This window comes from Bactrocera oleae, chromosome 4 (assembly GCF_042242935.1).
Source record: "Bactrocera oleae isolate idBacOlea1 chromosome 4, idBacOlea1, whole genome shotgun sequence".
NCBI classification, from domain to species: Eukaryota; Metazoa; Arthropoda; class Insecta; order Diptera; family Tephritidae; genus Bactrocera; species Bactrocera oleae.
Genome location: NC_091538.1, coordinates 29,126,880 through 29,141,282, shown reverse-complemented (window position 1 = coordinate 29,141,282; position 14,403 = coordinate 29,126,880). Strand labels below are relative to the sequence as shown.

Below are 14,403 nucleotides of genomic sequence, written 5' to 3'. Positions count from 1 at the left end.
CCGCCACTGTCTATATGTAAGTATATATGTACAAATATGCGTATGACATTGCAAAATAAGTAATGCATACGCAAATCTACATATATATATACATATATATGCGTACAAATGTAAGTATATGAGCCAATAGAAAAAATACAAACGTTGTTATACAAAAACAACAATTCTCTCAAATAGCATGAGCAACGTCAGAAATCAATATGGCAGCCAAATTGACAAATCCTACATTTGTAGTATTTCACATTCATGCTTCAATTTTTCTTTTCAAATGCATGTGTAAACATATGTAACAGGACATACATATATTATGTCGTTTACACATTTGTATGTATTTTTATGTAGATATGTACACTCATTACTTCATGTGAAATCTCCGTTGACACATTTTTTACTTTTATGTCAAAGAGTCAATCTGTCGAAGAACTGACGCGACGACAAAGCGTCACAACATTGTGTTGTTGGTAGAAAATCCGAGATGTGCCATACACACTCTTACAAACATACATCGCATATGGGCAAGTGCAAAGTCAATGTGTGTACAAAAAATTCGAACGTACTTACGTAAATTCTTTGACAAATACAGTCAATCCCGGTTAAGTGCCAAAACCAAAGATGCAGATTTTTTATTAGATTAGATTAGATATTAGATTATTTCTATGTATTTAAAAAAAAAACTACCGTTTTCTTTAAAAAATTAAGAAAAAAAAAGTGAGATGCAGCAAGACACCGGCAGATAAGAGGGATTGGAGGAGTGATACTTAACCGGGGTTTACTGTATACATAAATCAGAGGAATATTAAATATTTTCTTTAAAAAGTTTCTTGAATTGTAAATCGACAAATTTACTATGTTGTCACTTTTATTCTAAAATATTTTAATACTCATATTTGAGGGGTTGTCACTTTTCCCTTCTAGAGGGAATATCAGAAATTTGTTCAATTTATGATTTTTAGCTTTTGCCATCGTCGCGAAAAGACGCTTGTAGGCAAACGCATGCTCGGGGAGATGTGTAAGGCGTTTGCTTTTATGAATGAAACGACTTAGCTTATTGCTTGTGCGCCAGCGTTCATGAATGAAAATGTTGTTGGTGTGTGATTTACTACAAATTTAGGATTTGTCAATTTGGCTGCCATATTGATTTCTGGTGCTGATGCTATTTGAGACAATTGTTGTTTTTGTGCAACAATGTTTGTATTTTTCCTATTGGCTGACGTACTCACATTTGTACGCTTAAATGTATGTAGATTTGTGTATGCATTACTTATTTTGCGCGGTCATATGCATATTTGTACATACATACTTACATATAGAGCAGTGCGCTCACATGTATTTATTGATAATTGATAATATATTATTATATTATATAATATAACATATTGATGTACATACATAAATTATTAATTCTGTAAAAATTGAAATTAGAAAATTATGAAAATAGTTAAATATCATTTTTTGCATAATCTTTCACATTTTATCAATGTAGCATTTGTGCAAAAAAATAATAATTTATCAATTTTTCATCATAAAAATCGTTTATATGGCAAAAAATAATCATGCATATGTGAAGTGGCATTTGTATTTCTTGTTTTCTCATTCATTTCATTTCATTTTTCTCTTTATATTGGTAGATACGTATTTTGTCAGAGAACTTTGTTAAAAATTCTCATTTCTGTTAAATAACAGCAAAACTATACAGAAAGTGGTGAACTCCTTGATCTCAAATTTTCAGCCAACCAATCGAGCATCATACAAAATTCAATTTGCACCTTCTCATTGTTTTAAGTTCTCTGGTTGAACCTGCACCTTTTCATTCTTCTAAGTTCTCTGGTGCAATTGCGGACCAGCGTGTGAATTGTCAAAACCTAACAAGATTTTATTAGTGAATTTCACCACATGTGGCTCGGAAGGAGACATTTTAACAGTAGCGAGTAAACAGAGCTGAGCATTCAATGAAAATTGTGCTCAGACACATGCTTTGATATTACCAGAGAATGTTAATGAATAGAGAAGGAGCAAATGTTAGCTGTTCTAAAATGTTAATTGCGATGAAGGAACATCGAAAACGCGCAAGTTCGAAAATAAAATGTCACCACAACTATCAGGGTACGCAACGAACTACACCACTCTAATAAGCAAAATGTATATACATACATATGCACAGATGTTCATTGGTATGCGCAGAAACAAAAATTGAAATAATAAAAACGAAAGTAATTGACTTCCGACAGGAAAATAATATTAAAATAGAATTCAAATATCATTCAATAAAAAAGGGTTATAAAAATAAAAAAAGAGTATATAAAAATATGATAGGATTTGAACTTAGGCGAAATATTTCATTGCAATAAGGAAGTGTTCTATACAAGCAGCACCACAGATGATATTCAAGCTACTTTGTCTAATCTGTGAACTGAAACAGCTATTGTTGTTTACTTGCTTCAATGTTCATATGTCTATATGTGAATATTCTTGAAATTACCTTCCTTCATTCGCATGTCCAAATATATTTGCATATATGTACACATATGTACATATGTATGTCCCTCAATATGTCTTTCGCAAAAAATCAAACATTCGCGCAAGTGACAAAAAACGTAGACGCACCACCATCTTCCAATAATATTCAAGCGAACTCGCGGCTTATTTTCTAAGTATTTCATATTACAACGACAACAAATTCATTCATAAGGAACGTGCGTCTGCTTCAAAGCAAAGTGCGCTCGTTCATAACTCTGCGCCGCGCTATATTTTCTGTGCGCCCGGTAAACCACGTTTGGTTTTCATATAGAATTCCTATCGCAAATGCGCGATATGAATGAAATTGAATTTGAATGTCTTCAGTAAAATTGAAGAAACAAAATTTCAATTTTACAATTTGTATCACTGAAAATCCTACCACCCCCCTCGCATTTGTATGTCCATAAGCTGCTTCCTCACAACATTTGCTAAAAATCAGAAATTGAAGAATTTGTCTGAGTTCACTTCAGAAAGGAGAATTGGCAACATGACCTATTAGCGAGTTTAAATAATATTTATATTTTTTCATATTATGCACTATTTATGGCATTAAATTATAAAATTTATATAAAATTGCCATTCATATGAAATCATTAACACTGCATATAATACTTTTATATGTTTACTTATTATCATTATTTCATAGTTTGTCGATTTAGCCCATTTTATATAAATACGACGCTATGAAAATGCACCCCAATCGGTAATCGCAATATTTCAAAAGAGCATAAGTCAACTTTCAATAGCAAACCACTGCAAAAAGGACTAACGAGACAACATAGCCGACCGACATTGTCGTAAAATTGTCGATTCAAACAAATTTTGTCAACTCCGCGACGATTCACACAATTTGGTGTCAATATGTATGCGAGCTCATATATGTATGTATGTATGTATATACATATGTATGTTTGTGAACAAAGTCATCATTTGGTTTTTTTCGACAACACAATGTCTGCGCGAACTCGCCGTTATTTCGTTGGCTTGCCACCATACACAAAGTGACCTGCGATCGTTCAACTCGCAAAAAGCAAAAAGCGTAGACAAAAGTCAATGCTTGTGCGGGACAAGAAGAAGCAAGCATCAGCCTACATGTATTTAAGAATGTATGTGTGATTATCACATTTTTGTAAATACGTATAATAAGGAAATATTCAATAAACCTAAACATATGAACATATTTTCCTGAAATATTTTAATTATCTCAGGAAGTTAAATATGCCAATAAAGTAATTGAATTATGATATGCTTAGATTCCAAATAATAAAATAAAAAATTAAATAAAATTTCAGTTTCATGAGTTTTAGGATTCGAACGTATAGGTTCGTATTCGGATTGTGCTTAACCCCTTCCCGCTTACGACCTCAGCCACCACAAAAGTGGAAATGTGGCCGCTTAGCCACCGTTTTATTGTTATCCTTTGTTTAATAAGCAATTGCTCACATAACGCACATACATAAGTTGGAAAAGTAGCCTATTAAATGTTTATTTTATTATGAATTCTGGGGTTTTTACCGGTAATACAGATTTTTAATTCAGAAGGCTTTTCATAATTATAAATTTGTAATTTCATAGGAATTGAAAACATAAATCTAAATAGGTATGCGCAACGATTTTTCATTTAGGAATATTCGTTGTGTCTATTTATAGTATTTCGCACAATGCGTGGTGTATTTTTATTTTTCGAAGTTATATTTTTCGATGTTTCCTCATCTGGAACTACAAATTAGTACTCAAAAAGATTTCATTTAACATTTGCTCCTTCTCTATTCATTTACATTCTCTGATATTACAGCTGCATATTAGCAGAGAACGTATATGAATAGAGAAGGAGCAAATGTTAAATGAAAACTTTTTGAGTACTAATTTGTAATTCCACAAGAGGGAACATCGAAAAATATAACTTCGAAAAAGAAAAATACACCACACAATGTGCGAAATGCTATAAATAGACACAACGAATATTCCTATATGAAAAATCGTTGCGCATACCTATTTAGATTTTTGTTTTCAATTTCTATGATATGACAAATTTATAATTATGAAAAGCCTTCTGAATTAAAAATCTGTATTACCGGCAAAAACCCCAGAATTCATAATAAAATAAACATTTAATAAGCTAGTTTTCTAACTTATGTATGTGCGTTGCGTAAGCAATATACTTATTAAACAAATGATAATAATAAAACGGTAGCTAAGCGGCCACGTTTCCACTTTTGTGGTGGCTTAGGTCGTAAGCGGGAAGGGGTTAAGCACAATCCGAATACGAGCCTATACGTTCGAATCCTAAAACGAATTTTATTTAATTTTTTTACTTTATTAATTGGAGTCTAAGCATATCATAATTCAATTTCTTTAATAGCATATTTTACTTCCTGAGATAATTAAAATATATCAGGAAAATATAATATGTTCATATGTTTAGGTTTATTGAATATTTCCTTATTATGCGTATTTACACAAATGTGATAATCACACATACATTCTTAAATACACGTACGCTGATGCTTGCTTCTTCTTGCCCCGCACAAGCAATGACTTTTGTCTACGCTTTTTGCTTTTTGCGAGTTGAACGATCGCAGGCAAGGAGGGATTGGGGCGCACCGCCACATAATTATTTCAGATATATATTTTATTTATCGAATTCAGTTTGAAAACGATTATAGGTATGAATTTATTGGTATATATATATATATATATATATATATAATATATATTATATTACGAAAATAATTCATAAATGCATTAGTATTTTTCAATACAAATTAAGCAACATATCAATATATTATGAGCCCTCACTTGATACGCCTATGTGCATGGTGGCAAGCCAACGAAATAACGGCGAGTTCGCGCGGACATTGTGTTGTTGAAAAAAACCAAATGACGACTTTGCCGACAAACATACATATTTATATACATACATACAAACGAGCTCGCATACATATTGACGCCGAATTTTGCGCATCGTGGCGGAGTTGACAAAATTTGTTTCAATCGACAATTTTGCGACAATGTCGATCGGCTATGTTGTCTCGTTTGTCCTTTTTGCAGTGGTTTGCTATTGAAAGTTGACTTATGCTCTTTTGAAATATTGCGATTATCAATTGGGCTGCATTTTCATCGCGTCGTATTTCGATAAAATGGGCTAAATCGAAAAACTATGAAACAATGATAATAAGTAAACATATAAAAGTACTATATGGACTGTGCTTAGAATATATAGAAGTAGTTAATGATTTCATATGAATGTCAATTTGATATAAATTTTATAATTTAATGCCATAAATAGTGCATAATATGCAAAAATATAAATATTATTTAAACTCGCTAAGAGGTCATGTTGCCAATTCTCCTTTTTGAAGTGAACATCAGACAAATTCTTCAATTTCTGATTTTTAGCAAATGTTGTGAGGAAGCAGCTTGTGGGCAACATACAAATGCGAGGGGGATGGTAGGATTTTCAGTGATACAAATTGTAAAACTGAAATTTTGCTGATTCTTCAATTTTACTGAAGACATTCAATTCAAATTCAATTTCATTCATTTTTATTTTCGCGCATTTGCGGTAGGAATTCTATATGAAAACCAAATGTGGCTTACCAGGCGCACAGAAAAAATAGCGCGGCGCAGAGTTATGAACGAAGGCACTTTGCAATGAAATGTTTTGCCTAAGTTCAAATCCTATCATATTTTTATATATTATACTATTTTTTATTTTTATAACTCTTTTTTATTAAATGATATTTGAATTCTATTTTCATATTATTTCCCTCATTACTTTTATTTTCTTTTCATAAGTCAATTATTTTCCTTTTTATTATTTGAATTTTTGTTTATGCGCATATCAAAGAACATCTGCGCATATGTATGTATATACATTTTGCTTATAGAGTGGTGTAGTTCGTTTCGTACCCTGATAGTTGTGGTGAAATTTTATTTTCCAATTTGCGCGTTTTCGATGTTCCTTCTTAGCAATTAACATTTTAGTACTGCTAACATTTGCTCCTTCTCTATTCATATACGTTCTCTGATATTAGCCTTTTGGCTTATATTATTATACGCTTATATGCAAACATATTTATTGATATGTATACAAAACTGATAAAATCTATTAAATTATGGAATTTCGAAATAATATTTATAGTCAATTTGGGCATTTATTAATTTTATTTAGTTTTTACCTAATATACATTCCTAATCTTATAATATTATAATATGTATTTGAATGTACGCATTCAGAAATTCAAATCATGATTTTATCACTTATCAATACACTATATGTGCGCGCATTGTTTTATATGTACACGCATATATCTATGTATACATAAAATTGCGGAACAAATAATGCATACACAAACCAACATACATACATATGTATATGCGTACACATGTAAATATGTCACCCGCGAAAACTACTAAAATTGTTCTACAAAAACAACAATCGTCACAAGTCAAAATGTCAGCCAAATAGGCGAAGCCCAAATTTATAGTAAATTACACAACAACAACATTTTCATTCGTGAACGCAGGCATACTTTTAACAAGCAACCTCGCTTCATTCATAAAAACAGATACCCTCACATCTCCCCGAACATGCTTTTGCCTACAAGCGTCTTTTGGCGACGAAGGCAAAAGATAACAAGTAAGGAAGGGCTAAGTTCGAGATTTAGACAACTTTTGGCCACAAGGTGGCATACTTTAATCGCATTATTCAAGCAAAGTTTTATCCCGATACAGTCATTGGTGCTTGATTTGCATAGTGGAAAGTGCAAGAATCAGATGGAATTGAAAATGGTGTTATATGGGAAATAGGCGTGGTTGTAGTGCGATTTCGCCGTTTTTCGCACTATAACATAGAAACATGAAAAGAATTTGGTTGAAATCGGTTAAGCAGATCTCAAGATATGGGTTTTCACCTAAAAGTGGGCTGTGCCACGCCCACTATCTAATTTTGAACGCGTTTCCTATAAAGTCATCTCATACCATCTCAGAGATAAAATGTGTTTAGTGCTTGATTTATCGCGCTTTTAGTAGTTTTTAACAGTACCGTTATATGGGGAGTGGGCGGAGTTGCCACCCGATTTCAACTATTTTCACACCGTCGATAGAAGTGCTAAAAACATTTGCTTCTAGTGAATTTTGTTATTATAGCATTAGCGGTTTAGGAGATATGCACATTAAACCTTTTAGAGGCGGGACCACGCCCACTTTTTAAAAAACAGTGTTAACTGCAGATGCCCCTCTCTAATGTGATCCTGTGTACCAAATAACAGTCTTGTATCTTATTGCAGAGCTTAGTTATGGCAAGTTATTTGGTTTGATTGATGGCGTTTTGTGGGCGTGGCAGTGGTCCGATTACGCCCATCTGCAATACCAACCGTCTCACGGTACCAAGAAACATGTCTACAAAGTTTCATAAAGATATTTCAATTTTATATTCAAAGTTAGAGCTTGCACGGACGGACGGACGGACAGACGGACGGACAGACAGTCACCCGGATTTCAACTCGTCCCTTCATCCTGATCATTTATATATATATAACCCTATATCTAACTCGATTAGTTTTAGGTGATACAAACAAACCTTAGGTGAACAAAACTATTATACTCTGTAGCAACAGGTTGCGAGAGTATAAAAAGCATAAATTGAACAAATATCTGATATTCGCTCTAGAAGGGAAAAGTGACAACTACGCAAATATGAGTATTAGCAGAGAATGTTAATGAATAGAGAAGGAGCAAATGTTAACTGAAAACTTTTTGAGTACTAATTTGTAATTCCACGTGAGGGAACATCGAAAAATATAACTTCGAAAAAGAAAAATACACCACACAATGTGCGAAATGCTATAAATAGACACAACGAATATTCCTATATGAAAAATCGTTGCGCATACCTATTTAGATTTATGTTTTCAATTTCTATATTATGACAAATTTACAATTATGAAAAGCCTTTTGAATTAAAAAGGAGGATTACTGGCAAAAATCCCAGAATTCATAATAAAATAACCTTTGATATGCAATTTTTCCAACTTTTGTATATGCGTTGCGTAAGCAATATACTTATCAAACAAAAGATAACAATAAAACAGTGGCTAAGCGACCGCGTTTCCATTTATATAGTGGCTTAGGTCGTAAGCGTGAAGAAGTTAAGCACAATCCGAATACGAGCCTATACGTTCGAATCGTAAAATACATAAAACTCAAAATTTTATTTAATTTTTTATTTTATTAATTGGAGTCTAAGCATATCATAATTCAATTTCTTTAATAGCATATTTTACTTCCTAATATAATTAAAATATATCATGAAAATACGTTCATATGATTAGGTTTATTGAATATTTTCTTATTATGCGTATTTACACAAATGTGGTAATCACACATACATTCTTAAATACACGTACGCAGATGCTTGCTTCTTCTTGCCCCGCACAAGCAATGACTTTTGTCTACGCTTTTTGCTTTTTGCGGGTTGAACGATCGCAGGCAAGGAGGGATTGGGGTGCACTGCCACATAATTATTTCAGATATATATTTTATTTATCGAATTTAGTTTAAAAACGATTATAGGTATGAGTTTATGTGTATTTATATATATATATAATATATATTATAGTACGAAAATAATTCATAAATGCATCAGTATTTTTCAATACAAATTAAGCAACATAATAATATACTAAGAGTCCTCAGTTAGAACGCCTCTGTGTATAGTGGCAAGCCAACGAAATAACGGCGAGTTCGCGCAGACTTTGTGTTGTTGAAAGTAACCAAATGACGATTTTGTCGACAAACATACATATATACATATGAGCTCGCATACATATTGACGCCGAATTTTGCGCATCGTGGCGGAGTTGTTGTTTCAATCGACAATGTCGATCGGATATGTTGTCTCGTTTGTCCTTTTGGCAGGGCTTTGCTGTTGAAAATTGACTTTTTCTTTTTTGAAATATTGCGATTACCGATTGGGCTGCATTTTCATAGCGTCGTATTTAGATAAAATGGGCTAAATCGACAAACTATGAAATAATGATAATAAGTAAACATATAAAAGTACTATATGGAGGGTGCTTAGAATATATAGAAGTAGTTAATGATTTCATATGAATGGCAATTTTATATAAATTTTATAATTTAATGCCATAAATAGTGCATAATATGAAAAAAATTAAAATAATATTTCAAATCGCTAAGAGGTCATGTTGCCAATTCTCCTTTCTGAAGGGAACACCAGACAAATTCTTCAATTTCTGATTTTTAGCAAATGTTGTGAAGCAGCAGCTTGTGGGCAACATACAAATGCGAGGGGAATGGTAGGATCAGTTATAAAATTGAAACTTCTTCAATTTTACTGAAGACATTCAAAATTCAATTTCATTCATTAATTTTTTATAAACTTTTGCGTAGGAATTCTATATGAAAACCAAATGTGGTTTACCAGACGCACAGAAAAAATAGCGTGGCGCAGATTTATGAACGAACGCTCTTTGCTTTGAAGCAGACGCACGTTCCTTATGAATGAATTTGTTGTCGTTGTAATATGAAATACTTAGAAAATAAGCCGCGAGTTCGCTTGAATATTATTGGAAGATGGTGGTGCGTCTACGTTTTTTGTCACTTGCGCGAATGTTTGATTTTTTGCGAAAGACATATTGAGGGACATACATATGTACATATGTGTACATATATGCAAATATATTTGGACATGCGAATGAAGGAAGGTAATTTCAAGAATATTCACATATAGACATATGAACATTGAAGCAAGTAAACAACAATAGCTGTTTCAGTTCACAGATTAGACAAAGTAGCTTGAATATCATCTGTGGTGCTGCTTGTATAGAACACTTCCTTATTGCAATGAAATATTTCGCCTAAGTTCAAATCCTATCATATTTTTATATACTCTTTTTTTATTTTTATAACCCTTTTTTATTGAATGATATTTGAATTCTATTTTAATATTATTTTCCTGTCGGAAGTCAATTACTTTCGTTTTTATTATTTCAATTTTTGTTTCTGCGCATACCAATGAACATCTGTGCATATGTATGTATATACATTTTGCTTATTAGAGTGGTGTAGTTCGTTGCGTACCCTGATAGTTGTGGTGACATTTTATTTTCGAACTTGCGCGTTTTCGATGTTCCTCCATCGTAATTAACATTTTAGTACTGCTAACATTTGCTCCTTCTCTATTCATTTACGTTCTCTGGTATTACTCCTCCAATCCCTCTTATCTGCCTGTGTCTTGCTGCATCTCACGTTTTTTTCTTAATTTTTGAAGGAAAACGGTAATTTTTTTTTAAATACATAGAAATTATTTTTTTGGTACCACTCGGTTAAGTACCACAATCGCTTATGTACTACAAAGCACAAAAAATCTGCATGTTTGGTTTTGGCACTTAACCGGGATTGACTGTATTTGTCATAAAATGTACGTAGGTATATGCGTATGTAAATATTTGAATTTTTTGTACACACATCTGCCCGTATATATGCACACGACTTGTTGCCTTTGTTTCCATTTACGCATGTCACGTTTTATATGAATAGGGGTTGATTTTGCGCTTGCCATGTTCGATGTATGTTTATAAGAGTGTGTATGGTTCTGATTTCCCAAGAAACAATGAGTGTACATATTTACATATATAATGTAGACAAATTAACAATTATAATGGGTACTTTCATATTTTCTTACATGCACACATAATTATACATATATATATGTATAAGAATATTTGCGACCGCTTGGTCTTTTCTTATCGGGTTATGTCAAGCAAGAGGTGAACAAAATCAAACCCAGAAATCTGACTGAACTGAAGCAGTCCATTAAATACATATTTGAGGCAATTCCGACTTCAACCCTTCAGCCCGCATTAATTTTCTAATTAGGTGTCGCATATGCGTGGCTGAGCATGGAGGAATAATTAATTGTATAAAATAAAATTAAAATTTTCTATACAATACAAAAAAAATTGATAAAAAAATAAACTTTTTACGGTTTATTTTTGTAGCGCGATTCGTGAGCCGCCCTGTCTTATCTAATCTCTAATCTATCTATCTAAAATTATCTGTAAATATACGAAACTGTAAGCGTACTTTTCTTAACATTGAATTTAGCATTATTTTTCTCATTTACCATTCAAAATGCTCAATTCTGCTATTTTGCGCTCCGCAGGCGTAAAATTCTGGTGAAATCAGCTTATAATTTGTTTGTGGTGAGATCCTCTTAATTTAGCGAGTAAGTGCCGTTTCAGACAGGGATTCAAAAGAGTCTGAGTTTTTTCAAATTTTCTTTTGGTGTCGCTCTGGGCATTCACACGGTCAAAAAGAGTCCAGCAACTCGAGTCTAGTTTTTCTGCATTCCTTTTCACAAAATTTTCGAAAATATTTGTGCGGTTCGACTGCGCAACACCGCGCAACACTGCTGCGTATTTCATTTGTATGTTGAGATGATGGTCACACATTTTGCTTACAATGAATTACCATGAATATGGTAGAACAATATGCATAATACAAGTACCTACCCGCTAAATAGTTTCAAAGAAATACTAAAGACGGGAATTCCCTAATCCACAAGAATGTATTGAATATCCGCTACTAATATTTTCAAGGCCAAATTTATAATAGGAATTTCCTAATCTTTAAGTATTAAAAACTCATAATTTCTTTACTCCGTATTAAAAATTCATAATTTCTTTACTCCATAATCTATATATTAATTTTCTCCTTAATTACAATTTGTCATAATATTTCTATTATTCTATGCATACGTATTTGCATATTACATACAAAAATAGATAACAGAACTCAAATTTGCGATCGAATTCATTTGAAACCGAGCGCTCTTGCAACCATTCAAAGAATTTGAAAGTGAAAAGGAATGCTGAAAAGGGTAGCAGCGAGCTGTTACGAACAAGAACACAAAGCGTGCCACCCGAACACGAGTGGCACGGTCCCTTCGTCTTTCCTCGTCGTCCCCTCGCCCACAATAAACTGGTATGAGACTCTTTTGAATACCTGTGTGAAACGGCACTAACCCTCCGTCAAGAGGAACATTTTGACAATCGGCACACCATGAACCCTCTTTATAATATACGTTCTCTGGAAATACTCAGAACGTCTTGACATATAATATAAGCGCTATTTGTGTTGCTTAGAGTTACTTAAAATATTAATATAGGCCATAACATGGAATTAAAACGCAATCTCTTTCGCGCCATAATTTTTTAAAACTTTCGACGTGGATTAACTAAGCAAAAGTACGTCGATAAAATTAGAGGCAGTTGATGCGTTCAAAACTCAGTTTTTGGAGATACCTCATTTAGAATGGCAAAAATGCTTCGACAATTGGCTCAAACGCATGCAAAAGTGTATAGATCTTAATGGAGAATATTTTGAAAACAATAAAGTGATTTTCGATGATTAATATTTTTTTTTTCTAATCCCGATATATAAAAGGCAACCCTCATACTAAATGTGTGAAATCGGTTCATGAACTTAGGGTAGTTATGCTCCCGCATAATATTTATATATATGTAATGAAACACTCGCTGAATATTGCTTAGATAAAATGATTGAACCATTTCAACACTCTCGTTTAGGCTGATATAAAAGACTACATCGAAATTGTTAACGATTACTTATTATTATATGTGGTTGTATAGCTTTTTTGATCATATGTAATGTATAAACCTTTTATACAACTTGTCGTGAATTATCCATTGATTTCTAGTTTAAATGAGAGTTCTATATAATTAGTATATTTTCTTAATGTTTGATACTACCGATTCCGCACAACTAACGCTCTATTTTGAGATATTTTCTCAAGTTACGAATACTCTTGAAGTTTCTAAATTGTACATCAAACGTTCACTTCTACTGATTTTTAATTATATGCAAATGTATTCGAAGAATATCGTATATATTAAAGAAAGTTTTACTTGTGCATTTCTTTCTTACTTGTATTGTGAAAATAAAAATGAATGGAAACATTATTTATTTTTACAAAGAATTTAGTTCGCTTACACTTGATGTTATAATAGTGATTCGTTATTAGAAAAACACAGCACTTTTTTGAGAAGCTTCCACTCTAAATGGTTACCTTACAGAAACTAATCGCATGTATACCGATAAAACCAGAATATGATTGGAAAAAGGGAAATGTACCTAATTTAGATAGATTGTGAAGTTATCAGTATGAGCAATCGTGTTTACATTTGCGTGTATGTTTGTATGTACATTATTGGGAAAAAACCATTACAGTAACAACGAAACAATTAGATTGATGCTTAGTAGCCGAAAAAATATGTCGATATATAATATGTATTGTATATTCTAGCAATTATGAACAAGGATGATTGCAGGTATTTATACATACTGAAACAATTGTTATCATTTTTGCATTATGCATATGACTTATAATTATAACTATGATTTAGAGAACCAATTATAATTTGCATAAAACTAAAGCGTAATATAGTTATGTACTTGTAATCTTTTGAAACTTAGATACATATGTATATCTCTATTAATCTGACCAGTTGTAATGCTAGCCCAAACATTAGCGTAGTGACTGGAAATCCGATAAATACATCTAAAAAAAGATGTTGGTTGTTATATATGGCATAAAATATATACCAAAGAAAATGTTGTATCAGTATATGGTTATTTACATATCTGTATATGTATATGTACGGATTTGATATTCTAGCAACCTACATAATTATTAAAGATTTCCCTTACGGTCGTAAAAGCTAATTGCATAATTTTTTGGTGTATTTATCTTCAAATGCATTTCATCCATGCATCCAATAATGTATGGAAAATGGTGTATTCTGATCATTTGGAAACTTTCCATTAAGTGTTGCCTTT

General features: G+C 32.4%; 1 protein-coding gene across 16 annotated transcripts in view; it reads right to left on the bottom strand.

The window, feature by feature from the left end:
- The window catches only part of Ptp52F (Protein tyrosine phosphatase 52F), a 922,788-nt gene extending 909,134 nt beyond the window's left edge, over positions 1 to 13,654 (bottom strand). For 3 of the 16 annotated variants that reach the window (XR_011395839.1, XR_011395840.1, XM_070107721.1), the window contains exon 1: positions 13,492 to 13,630. Coding sequence is in view for 9 of the 16 variants with exons in the window: in XM_070107721.1 (XP_069963822.1) it covers positions 13,492 to 13,524 (33 nt within the window). In the remaining 7 variants the exon portion in view is untranslated. Of the gene's footprint in view, positions 1 to 13,491 lie in introns of all 16 variants that reach the window. The other 13 variants (XM_070107709.1, XM_070107712.1, XM_070107713.1 and 10 more) reach the window with 13 other exon arrangements.
- Positions 13,655 to 14,403: the final 749 nt, after the last annotated feature.